This window comes from Cynoglossus semilaevis, chromosome 2 (assembly GCF_000523025.1).
Source record: "Cynoglossus semilaevis isolate Cse_v1.0 chromosome 2, Cse_v1.0, whole genome shotgun sequence".
Classification (NCBI taxonomy): Eukaryota; Metazoa; Chordata; class Actinopteri; order Pleuronectiformes; family Cynoglossidae; genus Cynoglossus; species Cynoglossus semilaevis.
The window spans coordinates 6,247,663-6,259,455 of record NC_024308.1 but is presented as its reverse complement, the minus strand read 5'-3'; the positions used below and the strand labels follow the sequence as shown (position 1 = coordinate 6,259,455).

The 11,793-nt window shown below is 40.5% G+C and overlaps 1 protein-coding gene across 2 annotated transcripts in view; it reads left to right on the top strand.

The window, feature by feature from the left end:
• Positions 1-835: 835 nt before the first annotated feature.
• Positions 836-11,793, top strand: part of ror1 (receptor tyrosine kinase-like orphan receptor 1) — a 111,472-nt gene continuing 100,514 nt past the window's right edge. For both annotated transcript variants that reach the window (XM_025053173.1, XM_025053170.1), the window contains exon 1: positions 836-1,429. In XM_025053173.1, coding sequence (XP_024908941.1) covers positions 1,321-1,429 — 109 coding nt within the window. In that variant the 5' untranslated portion in view covers positions 836-1,320. The remainder of the gene's footprint in view (positions 1,430-11,793) is intronic.

The following is an 11,793-nucleotide window of genomic DNA, read 5'->3' as shown; positions in this document are numbered from 1 at the left end:
ATTGTTTGTTTAGTCATCAGCGTTGACATAGTGACAGCCACAAATATTCCCAATTTTGCACAAAGGGGGGCGCTAGAGATCCTTTTTTTTTCTTTGGCGAATGCTCCCTTTATACCCCAAACTGGTACCCGCGACTCGGTGATTGGAGAACCACCTGGAATGTTCCTGGTGTTTATGTTAACAGGAGAAGTGAGCCGGTTCATCACAGGGACAAACGACCGTTCACACTCACATTCACACCTTTAATCAATTAAACAGTTCATCTGCGCTCAGAGAGAGAGAGAACCGGGAAAGAACCCAGCCGAACAAGGGGAACATTCAAAGTCCATATAGAAAAAAATCATCAGTTTGTTTACATTCGAGTTGTTTCATAATTTGGATTATGATACATTCACTTACTTTCGTTTGTGTTGCGTTTTTGGCTCCCAATATAAGTCATATTATGTCCTAGGTTATGACTCTCTAACAATGTGTTAGCGTAGGTTAGTGACGCAGGTATTTATGTACAATTGTACATTAACTACTTTTGTATTAAACACATGTTAACTTGTAAAAAAAAAAATCAAACTTATCTTAGTTGAGGATTTTTAAAAAAAAAAGCCTCAAAAATAAGGCGTTGAAAAAAAAAAAAAAGCCTCAAAAATAAGGCATTGAAAGAGTTTTTTTAAAGAACTAAATGTAGGAATTTGGACAAAAAACTGCTTATTTCACACCGTTGTTGTTCTTTGTAACATGTTGGTTTATGTTATATCAACCCTGCTGCTGTGAGAAGTGATTTTTTTATGGAGATTAATAAAGTCTTCTCCAGAAGCTGGTCTCTTTTAGGACAGACCCTTCAGTGTGGAAAGAAAAAAAAAACAGAAGGTTTTCTTTAAGTCCCGGGGTCTTTGAATCCATCTCCATGCATTTTTCTGATTTAAATGCCTGAGTGGCCTCCGTCAGTTCCTGTAATGAACACGTGGTGGCGACACGTGGCTAATGAGAGCCATGTGGCTCCTGCGGTGTGTTTGTAGGAAGGATTGCGCACAGTGGAGGGAAGCAGAGACAGAAGCCGAGGCAGAGGGAGAGAAAGTGAGGGAAGAGGCTGAGTCCAGGACAGACGGAGACAACTTTCCTCCACACGTCTTCTTCTTCTTCTTCTTTTTTATTTCCTCCTAGTTTTTTCTTCTGCCTTTTTCTCCTCTGCGTTTTGAAGGAGCGCACAAGTTGAGAAGACACTTTATCTGGAGATTTATCTTGGAGAAGTTCCCGAAGTTTTGAAGGAGTGTGAGATCAGTGGATGTTAAAAGCGGACGAAGGTTTTAACCCAGAGCCGGAGGAATGTATCCCAGTCGGGCAGCGGCGTGCCAGCGTCAGTGGAGATGTCCAGGCGTCAGGACGCTCTGGATCAGCCTGCTCCTCCAAGGCCTCCTGGACATGAGCGCGTCTGGTGAGTCCAACTTAAAACTTCATATCCCCCCTCCTCAGATTCTCTTCACACTTTCCCCACAATGATGCGATCTGTCAACCGTGATGGTTGTACCTGGAGTCCAGGACCAGTAGATCACCTTTCCTGCGCTGTTTGTTTGTTTGTTTGTTTGTTTTCCTTAGTGGTGTTTGTTTTTTGGGGCCCCAACACTCTGCTCCTCCGTCGGTTTAAGGGAGACTGTTTGCTCTCATTGAGACCCCACTCTCATGTTAATGCTCGTGGGTTTTGGAGATGATCGTCCTATTGTCATTGTAAAAGCTCTGCACGGGTTAAGGCTTGACTCCATTGGCAGACAATGGGAGGCTCTGACCGAGTCAGCTGGGTTTCCTATTGTGCTTCTGTCCACATTAACAGATAAGGGATGCATGAGGTTCCACTGAAAAGGTGCAGCTGCTGCAACCTGAGTTGCCCCCACCTAACATTAGTTAGTAAAAGGTGGATGTTTAAGGTTAGACGTAGACTGAATTTAGTCACTGAAAAGTGGACAAAAAAAAAGAATAGGAATTGAGTTAAAATTTGCCCACATACCAGGGGTAAAAGAATAGGAATTTAGTTAAAATTTGCCCACATACCAGGGGTCCCACCCTCAAATGAGCTCAGGGCCAGCGCTGCTGTCGTCAGTTCTTTGGAGAGGCACATCAGAGTTTGGTGTTCAGTACAAAAAAAGTGGCACAAACTGCTAATAAAAAAAATATAATTATTATTCACAATATTTCAAAAATGACCTCAGGGGCTTAATTATTATTTTCATGTCATCTCAGGCCAGATGTTGAGGTCCAGAAGTGGCCCCCGGGCCAGGTGTTTGGTACTTGTGGCTTTATTTTCCAAAGCAACTGATTTTAACAGTTAAAGTTTTTGACTAATCTCCTATGAAGATGTATACAGTTGCTATGGCAACAACTACAGTATTTCTTATAAGATTTTACTTTTTCTTACAGAAGAAAAATGTAGGAAAACAGTGGAGATGGTAAAAAATAAAATAGAAAATAGTGTCTGTAGAGACCTCATCATATTTCAAGCCAATCAATCAATTTGATCTTTTCAGTCATTTTTTTTTTTTTGCTTTATTTTAGAAAAAAAAGAGACACCTGAGTTTGTGGTCATTCAGAGTCACACCAGGCCTGGGTGACCAGAGTCTGTTTCATTTACATTTCCAGGCCTAATGGTATATGTCACTGGTGTCTGGTTGACAAATGTAAGAATGATGGAATTGGTTTTCAATATAAATAACATTGTTTATGAAGACGGCTGTCTGTTCCCTGCGCTGTCTTCAGAGTTTGTAGTACGTATGAGACGGTCCTCTTGTCCCTAATGGGTGGTGATAAATTGTCTTTCGAAGGATTGTTTGGACTAACGCTGTCCTCCTTTAATGCTCTCGGCTGATATTTACAATGGTGATGTACAATTTACATTTACTGCAGCAATGAACGTAAAGCACTTTTCTATGGCCTCGCCGTCTCTTCTCCTGTATCATGGCTTTGAAAAAGAAGGAATGTTAATCCACATTTCTTAACTGGAAGACTCGGCCATAACTTCCTGAAGTGGTGTTTTATGTTTGGATATGGAGGAGATGGGAGCACAGACTTACTTTGGTATGGAGGTCTTTTTTTCCCCCATGCTGCAGTTTATGGGTGAAATTTTCCTCTAAAATTACATTTATATGCTCGTACTGTTCTTCTGAGACCAGGCCTGATTTGCTTTGCACATTGTCCCACTGGAAAATCTGCCGAAAGGTTTAAATCTCACTCCCACTGAGATAATCTGACGGCGATTCTGATACTTCACCGCGTACGCATAATCACGGCTTCACCGCGGACAGAGACACAATAAACAGATGCTTTGTTCCAGCGTTGCATCCACAAACATAACCTCCGTGTCCCCAGGAAGATGACGCGTCTGAGGAAGATAACACTGGGAGTTTTGTCTCTCCCCTGGCTCACTGCGATGGGAATATTCAAAGACAAACAGCCTTGTGGTTTAACTGTAATCATATGTGAAGAGCAGAGACAGCAACACCCTGTGATGAGTGGTTGGTGGAAATAGTGGAGCTTGTATGTCCGAGGCTACTGAGCAAACGTGACCTGGAAGTTGTGGCGGCTGCGTGGTTTACAGACATCAGAAGTCGGTCACTGTGGGTCAAACTTTTTAAAGTTTCCCAGTTGGGGAGGGGGTTAATGTATAAATGAGCGGGTGTGGTGAATATTGTTAAGCACTGTAAAATTTTATACAGTTTACATTATCCATGAGTCTGTGGTTTAATTTTCATTTCAGGTCTTCAATAAAAAATATTTTTTAAAATCTTGATCCCGTTCAGAGGAAATTAGAGATAAAGAATGATGGGAAACATAATGGGACACCGTGTGTGGTTACGCAGTGAATATAATCAGGGTTTTATTTCAGAGTCCAGATGTCGATCACTGTACTGTAAACTTCAGATTCTGCTCATATGCATGTATTTTGCTTTATTTTCCTCTAAACAGGATCAAGATTCTACTAATATGAACTCTCCTCTATTGTGCTTTACCTTTTGTTTTCCTTTAAAGATGATCTGAATTTACACAATTTGCCTCCTGTTTGAATGAGTAAGACATTAAATCAGCTCTTAGAAAAAATAATTTTGTTTTATTAACGAGACTTCCTTCTTTTACCGTAAAAAATATGTTGATACTTCTTAATTGCATAGTCTATGGTTTCAACTGGAACCTGGTTGACTTACAACCAAATGCCGTCAACTTCATGTCCATGTTATTTTTAATAAAACACAACACTTGGTTCTACCATTACATGCTCACTTAATTGCCTCTGGGTCCTAATCCCAGAAAGGTCATGAGGTCATGAGCGCAGCCTTATTTGCCAGTCGAACCTTTTTCTCCTCTGCAGCAGTTTTCTGTAAATTGCAGCTCAGTTTTAAAAAACCCCAAAACAAATCACAAGATAATTATTACTGTGTGTCATTTTTCCATGGAGGAAGTGAACACTGATATGTGGGTTTATTTTTTATTAACTTAAAGAAAAAAGAAATCAGACAAAAGTCACATGATTTTGCAATATCATTTACTTATAATCAAATTTAAACTTGGAAATACCATATAATGTAATTAAAAACATTTTTAAGGGAAGGGTCATTTATGATGCAGCTCGTGGCTGCTGCAGCTACAGCATATTTCCAGAAGTGTCTCTGTCATTCCGCTCAGCGCCTTTACTCCTGAGCCCCGGAGTAATTGTCTGTGACATGCTCATAAAAATAATTTGACAACAGTGTTTTCCAGCCACATAAACTGTAAGTGTTTCTGAATGTGGGGCATTCACCTCTGAACATAAAAGGTCCTCTGCAGGGCAGGGACGATGTGAGATGTGTTTGGAGTTGCATTTAGCCTTTTAATAACACTCAGAGAGGCTATAAATCATGGAGCTGGTGGAACTGTCTGGGTGTAGACACACTGTTGACACTGCAGGCACTTCAGGCCTGGAAAGAGAGTTCCTCCGTCCCACAGGCAGAGTGTGTAGGTGCTTGTCCTGCCCTGCCTGCTACTGAGATGTCTATCTGTTCTGTTCTGACGTCTGGGCTTAACGTAGATTCATATTCAAGGAACTGTACACCTCCAACAATGAGTTGCAAATAATTTTTCTGTTCTTTTCTCAAATGACCTATAAGGATCCATAGGTTCATTATTTACATAAATACATTTTTAAAAATGATCTTAGAACATTCTTTGTCCCCACATACTTCCTGGGACACGTTAAAGATAACTTGATATATTTCTAATTTCTTTTTATTTTAATTTTTAAAATTCTCTATTTGCTGATCTCATAAAAAATAAGATAAAATTCTCTATTTGCTGATCTCATAAACTAGCAGCTGAGCTCATTATATGTGGTTTTTCTGAACATCGATGTTCACAGTTTATTGATATGTTATCCAGATGGTGTTGGAAACGCGGGGCTCTGTCACGCTCTCAGTGGTACATCTCTGTCAAAAGGATGAGTCGACACTGTCTCCAACTCCGACTCCCACTCTGCAACGACACGCTAAACCCACTCAGCCATCAAGTTCTGTGCATCCCTAAAAGCCTTTGGCAGACAGAAGAATGCAGCAGGAACTTTATGTGTGAAGCAGATGTATGGATCTTTTTTTCTCTCTCAGAGTTGATGGTTGGTTATTTTCTTTTGAGACAGTTCGACTCCATGTTGAGTGTGTAAATTAAGAAGAAAAAGACCGGCAGATAATTTAATCAGTGTGTCGACATAAATCACATATCTCCCTCTACTCTTTTCCTCGTGTCTCTGATTTGAAACATTGATGAGTAAACTATGTTGTGCTTGGGCAATTATCTGCTTCCCATTTCTTATGGAACACACATGTACTGTACACCAGGCAGCTTCACTGCAGCCACAGGACAAACTGTTTTCACTAAGACCATCTTTTCTTGCGTGTATTTCTGAAGGTTGTTAAGACAGGCTAGCCTTCGGAATGTCTTTTACCAGGGTTTGAACTCAACTTCGGAAAGGATTTACCTGCTTGACGTATTTTGAACATTTCTTTAGAGTTGATCCTCTTCATGGTTGAGGCAGAAAAAAACTAAAAAGTACTCCAAAGAATATTCAGGGTGTAGTTACAGAAAATAGGAATTGATGGAAGGTGGAGGCCAATAATCCACCGATGTGACCCCTGAAGAGAGCAGCAAAGTGGTTGTAATTTATTGATAACCACAGAATTCTGGGAGTATGTATATCCATGTTGTGAGATGCCAGTAAATGTTAGTCTTGTTTTTCCAAATGTTCTGGCTGGAATGTCCTGATAATATGTTGTCAATTCTGGTTGACGAAAGAATTTTGGACGAAGCCTGATATACACTTTTTCCTTCTTTGTGGTCTACTGCTGCCAAGTCAGGCACAAGCATTTCTCTTGAATGGGCGAAGGAGAGTAGACTTCCTGCATTCGTGTAAGACTGGCAGAGAAATTGCCCGTGTTTCCACCCATCACTCTCTGAGGAGCGAGCGCGGAGGTCCTTGGAGAGGCAGCGTTCAATCAAAAACCAAACACGGTTCCCTCACATCTTTAACGGAGACTTTTGGTAACGTTTCTGCCACTGTGAGCTGTAGCCACGCGTGAAAACCTTTTTCCTGCAATTAACTGTCTGCACAAGAGGCCGCTGGGTCCAAACGTTAGGACGATGTAAAAACACCTGAAGGCCGTCTGCTCCTCTCGTGAAACCGTAGTAAATAATTCAGGTGCATTTTAGCAAAGTTCTTACTAATGCATTAAAATGCCTTTGAGATGTTGAATAATTGTCAAGGATAAAACCAGGTATTTCAGAAGGTATTAGCGATTAACAATACCAGAAATCAACCCAACATCACTCAGATAAAGAAGGATGACTTTAAGTTGCCTCAGTAACTAAAGTCTAGACCAAAAGGTTAAGGCTAATAAAACAAAACAAAAATAACAACAAAATACAATCCCCAAAAGATGATAAGATTAGAAACTCAACATAGCTAAAATTAACCTTAGCTAAAAAAAAAAAACTTTAATTAATCTGAAAAATACTCCAAAAATATCTTTCGTATCTGAAAAAAACTTTGTTTTGCAGTAGTGCTAGCCTGACTGGGGGCAATAAGAAGCACCAGGAATGGCTGGTGTTGCAGTGAAGCATAGGTACCTGCACTGAGGAAATGAGCAGTAACAGTATATTTAGTTTCAGGTTTACTCTACATTAATGGAGTCAAATTATATTTGAGCCATTATTCCATCATCTAACTGGTACAGTATGTGTTTGACTGTAAGTGGAGCGACCCACTATAGCCCACCTTAAATTCAATACCTTCAGTGTGTGGAAGACAAATTGCGCCTGTCACATGGAAAATGTCCTCAGTTGTATTTTATACACACACAACACAATGAGTCCTTTGCTGCAGTTGTAAAAGCCGGCGTCTAAGTGCGAGAGCGCGCCGACGACCAAGTGACACTTTAATGAGTCTAATGGAATCAGCCACACATGCTGCACATAGACTTCACATAGGGACCTGGCAGCAGTTTCACCTTCAAGGACTGCAGGAAACAGTACCAGCTTATAGAGCTTTACATTTTTTTAGACCATTCTTTTTTTTTTCTTTACAGGTTTATCAAATTACACCTTTGCCGCGTGTCCTCCACGGGTAGCTCTGCTGTGACTTAAATGTGTGCAGATGAGGCTACATTTCTTTGAATGAAAAAACGGCTTTTGCAGTTCTTGTATATGTGTCTCGGAGTAAATCTTTTGCAACTCTGTTTGCATTGCATTAAGGGTTTTGCGAACCAGTACTGCGAGCAGGAGGACAGATATTTAGTCACGAACAAGTTGGTCTTTGTACAGCACCAATGTTACCTTGAAATAAGGCAGAAATGTTGTATTAAAAAATATTAGTCAGTGTGTTTTATTAAATGAGTTACACTCCTGGTCTGGCTTAAATTAACCACCGCTGCAATCGGGTCTGACTACAGTTGAGCTAAACACTGCGCAAGTAGCAAGGGAGCTAGTCTGTTGCTAGAAAGTATCTTAATAACTCAGCATTAGCCTGTGCTAACATTCCTAAATTGTTGGGTTTTGAGTCACTAGGAACATTAGCAGCCTTTGCTAACATTCCTAAATTGGGTTGAAGTTCTAGCATGAATACAAAGTGTGCGTTACCAAATATTTTTGCAATATTTTGTTTTTGCTACCAGCATGTGGCAGGAGAAGATATAACACTTCAACAGTCAACATTCAAATGAAAACAGTGTCAGTGATAACCTTTGATGCTTAAATGCATGAATGACAGCAGTTTGTTTATTTACATCTCCAGTTTTTGTACGTCACTCTGCTCATCACTGGTTAATCCGGTGGGAGCAGGTGAAGTTCACCTTTGTGTCTTCAAAGCTAATGTAAACCAACACATCTGCAAACCCAGTGAAGAGCGAAAGCACTAGTCCGTGCTGATTTTGGACACGGTTAAAATAAGTATTTGTGTTTTCATAAGGCCTCACAGTCTTCCTGTCAGGGATCAGAAAAATGTTGAGACCAGAGCCAAACTCTGGGTCACCGTGCTGCCATCAGTATGACACTAAACTGGAGGCATTCAGCATGAAGCGGTGATTCACAGAGTTCCTGCAGGGGGTTGTGAAAATGTTGGTTAATTAGACATTTATTCCTGCTCCTCCCTTCCTCCATTACCAACGAGAGGTTATAATAAAATCTATTTATGCATATATTTTTTATAAATTTATACATATTTGTGTATATTTATACATATATTTTTATACATATATTTGAATATATTTATACATATATTTTCATGCATTTAGATATATTTATTCATTGGGGGTCCCTGCTCCATCAGTCTTAAGGTCACGGCCTGAAAAAGGTTGCATTAAATCCTTTTTGGCTCTGTCTTGTCTCGTTGGCTCCGCACTCTTTTTTTTAAATTATTATTTCTCTCTGGTTCTCGTTCCTGGCCTTGTTCTCTCCTTTTTATTATTATTTCTCTCCGGTTCTCGTTCCTGGCCTTGTTCTCTCCCTCTTAAACGCATTAACACACATTGTCTCTTCAGTCTCTCCGCCCATGAGGTTCGTTTTGGCCGTTGACTCCTCTACTTCTTGCTCCTTGCTTGGCTGGCTGACATGCTGCTCTTGGCCGTGCTGTGAGTGTTTACTCAACAATAAGTGAGAGCGGCTAAGGTCGGCTCCACACCAGCTCCTGACTTTGTACAGAGACACAATCAAACCCAATCATACCCAACATTTCCTGATGTTTTTATCCTGTTTGATTTGACCAGCCTGTGTTTTATACGCCATGTGAGACGACATATGAACGCTGACTTCATGCCTGTCATTCCTCGGTTGCAGTGATGCAGTGATGATGAGAGGGATGTATATGAAGGGGAAGTTTAATCAAAGTTTGGCTTCCTTTACTATCATTTCTGATAGGTCTGCGTGGCTCCACGTCTGCTGCTTTCCCCACATGATACTGTGGTTACTCTGTGAAACCACCAGACCATCAGCTTCACTGAGAGCTTTATATAAACTTATCATTGCAGTTATTAACACAACATCATCACATCCATGTTTCACAGGTTTGTCTTTGGGAAATTATTTTTGGCAAAATAAAAATGTTTTTTTCCATCTGTTTTCATCAGTCCAGCAGCAAGAAATGGAAAATAACACTGGGAATCGAACCCAATGACGCTGTGACCTTATTTTAATGATTCCATGTAGAATCTTCGTAGCATATTTAGCTTAGCCTAGCTTCAATTCTCAGGCTGACTGCCTTGTAAACAACCAAAAATCCTAACTTTATTACCATCACGAATACAATTCAAAATTATTTAAGGTTCAACATGTAGTTATTAAGCATTTGATTTAAAATGCAGTTAAATTTATACATTTGCCGTAAAGTGTAGAAAGAGGTGTACAGCCCCAAAGAACAGGGGAGCTCAGTGCTACAGTTACCTGGTCATATTACCTTTCCCTGTTATTGCTGACTTGGATATTTTTTTGTACCTTTAGGTCAACCATTGCATTTCTTTTCTCAAGAATTTAACATGGTAGATGCTATGGTTGTTGGAGAAAAAAGAGAATAAGGAAAAAATATCCAAAATGTTGCAAATGGCCAAAATATACCTCACTTTTTACCATACAATAGTCATAAACAAAATCCTACTAAAAGTTAACATAGATATAGTAGCTAGCAGCTAATACAACAACTAGAAGTGGGTGGTAAATCCCCCCAAAAGGAAGATAGTTATGAGTATCATGACATGACTATTTCCTACCATTATGACAGACCGTAATAAATTCAATTTACGAAGTCAAATGTCCAATAAAACTCTCTCAGTACTAGGACTGGCCTCCTGGTGAGATTTTGGGCCGGCCTGTCGCAGAGGATCAGCAACTGCATTTTTCTAATCCTCCATAAAATTATGATGTTGACTTTGAGAACAAGGTATTTGATTATCTGTACTGCAGACTCTGCAGTGTCTGCCCCAACTGTGGCCGCTGAACTCAGATTTACGAGGAAATGGTTCACAGTGGGCACTCACTGTATTTTCAGCAATGTATTCTTTAGCCGTGTGGAGAGAAAAAAAATGTCACTGCCGTGTTCTGGGTAGGATTTATGTTTTTGTGTATATTTGGTGACGTCGACAAAATTTTCGTGTTTTATTTTTCTTATTTTACAACTGAACCATGATGAAGACAAACTTTTTCCATCGAGTTTTGTTTGCCCAGTGTCAGTTTTTTCTTTCTTTCTGATGTTTCAGCATGAGTGTAGACACGGACTCAACATGTTTGTTTAACCAAAGGCTTTGTCGCATTGTCCTCAAAGCAAACCCCCATTAAAGTAGCAACTGCTGTTTAAACAGCCACTTGAGTCTCACACAAAAGACTCAAGAGGGGCTGCCTGAACCTAACTGGAGGCTCCGTCCTGTTGTCCAGGAGATCGCTAACCCTCCATATAATCAGGGCCACCGTTAAGTCATGAAACCACCGAGCTAAGGAGCAACGCTGCCGTATTCCGCCCTGTACTGGAGACATTGACAGTCATGCCGACAGGTACCTTAAATAGCAGAGAGACTTAGCAGAGACAGAAAACAGGCACCAACAGCCATAAAAAATGACTTAAATGGGAATTTTCCTTTTTACCCAGTCTAATCCAGCGTCGACCACACTGACCGAGGAATCCGGAGTTACACGTCTGACTCTTGTAATTCCCTCGTACCCTCAGTTAAATGGCCATCTTTACAAACCGCCGATGGTCAGACGTGTGTCCAGTTCGGCACCGGCTGGATACGTCATCGCTCCGGGAGCATTAGGACGAGACGTGACTTTGGAAAAGGCCGATGGTGTTTTGGACATTTCAGCAGGGAATCGGAGACTGTGTAGGTTATGGCTTTAGTTGGAGTTTTTGATTTTGATTTTTTTTTTTACTCACAGTCTTTGGTTGCCTCTTTAACCCATTGAAGCTTGATGGCATTGCCATACGGTTGCTTCTCACGAGGCAAACGCTATTGAACCTTTATGCAATGTAAGGCGTTCAGATTGTGTGTCGGTTCTAAACTGAAATGAGCAAAAAGAACAAAGGGCAGGAAGGGACACCATCGGTCCGATCGTTCAGATGCTTTAACCAGAGACGTAGAATCGGTGCCGTTATAAATCTGCAGAAATGTTGATGTGGCTGTATGAAATATCTACAACCCAGGATTGTGTCTTTACTGTATTCCATCTGTGGTTGTGTGTGTGTGTGGGTTTAATCCATGTACTGTACAGTGAAAGTTGTACCAGGAACATGTAGAAAGGTATCTCTTAACTCTT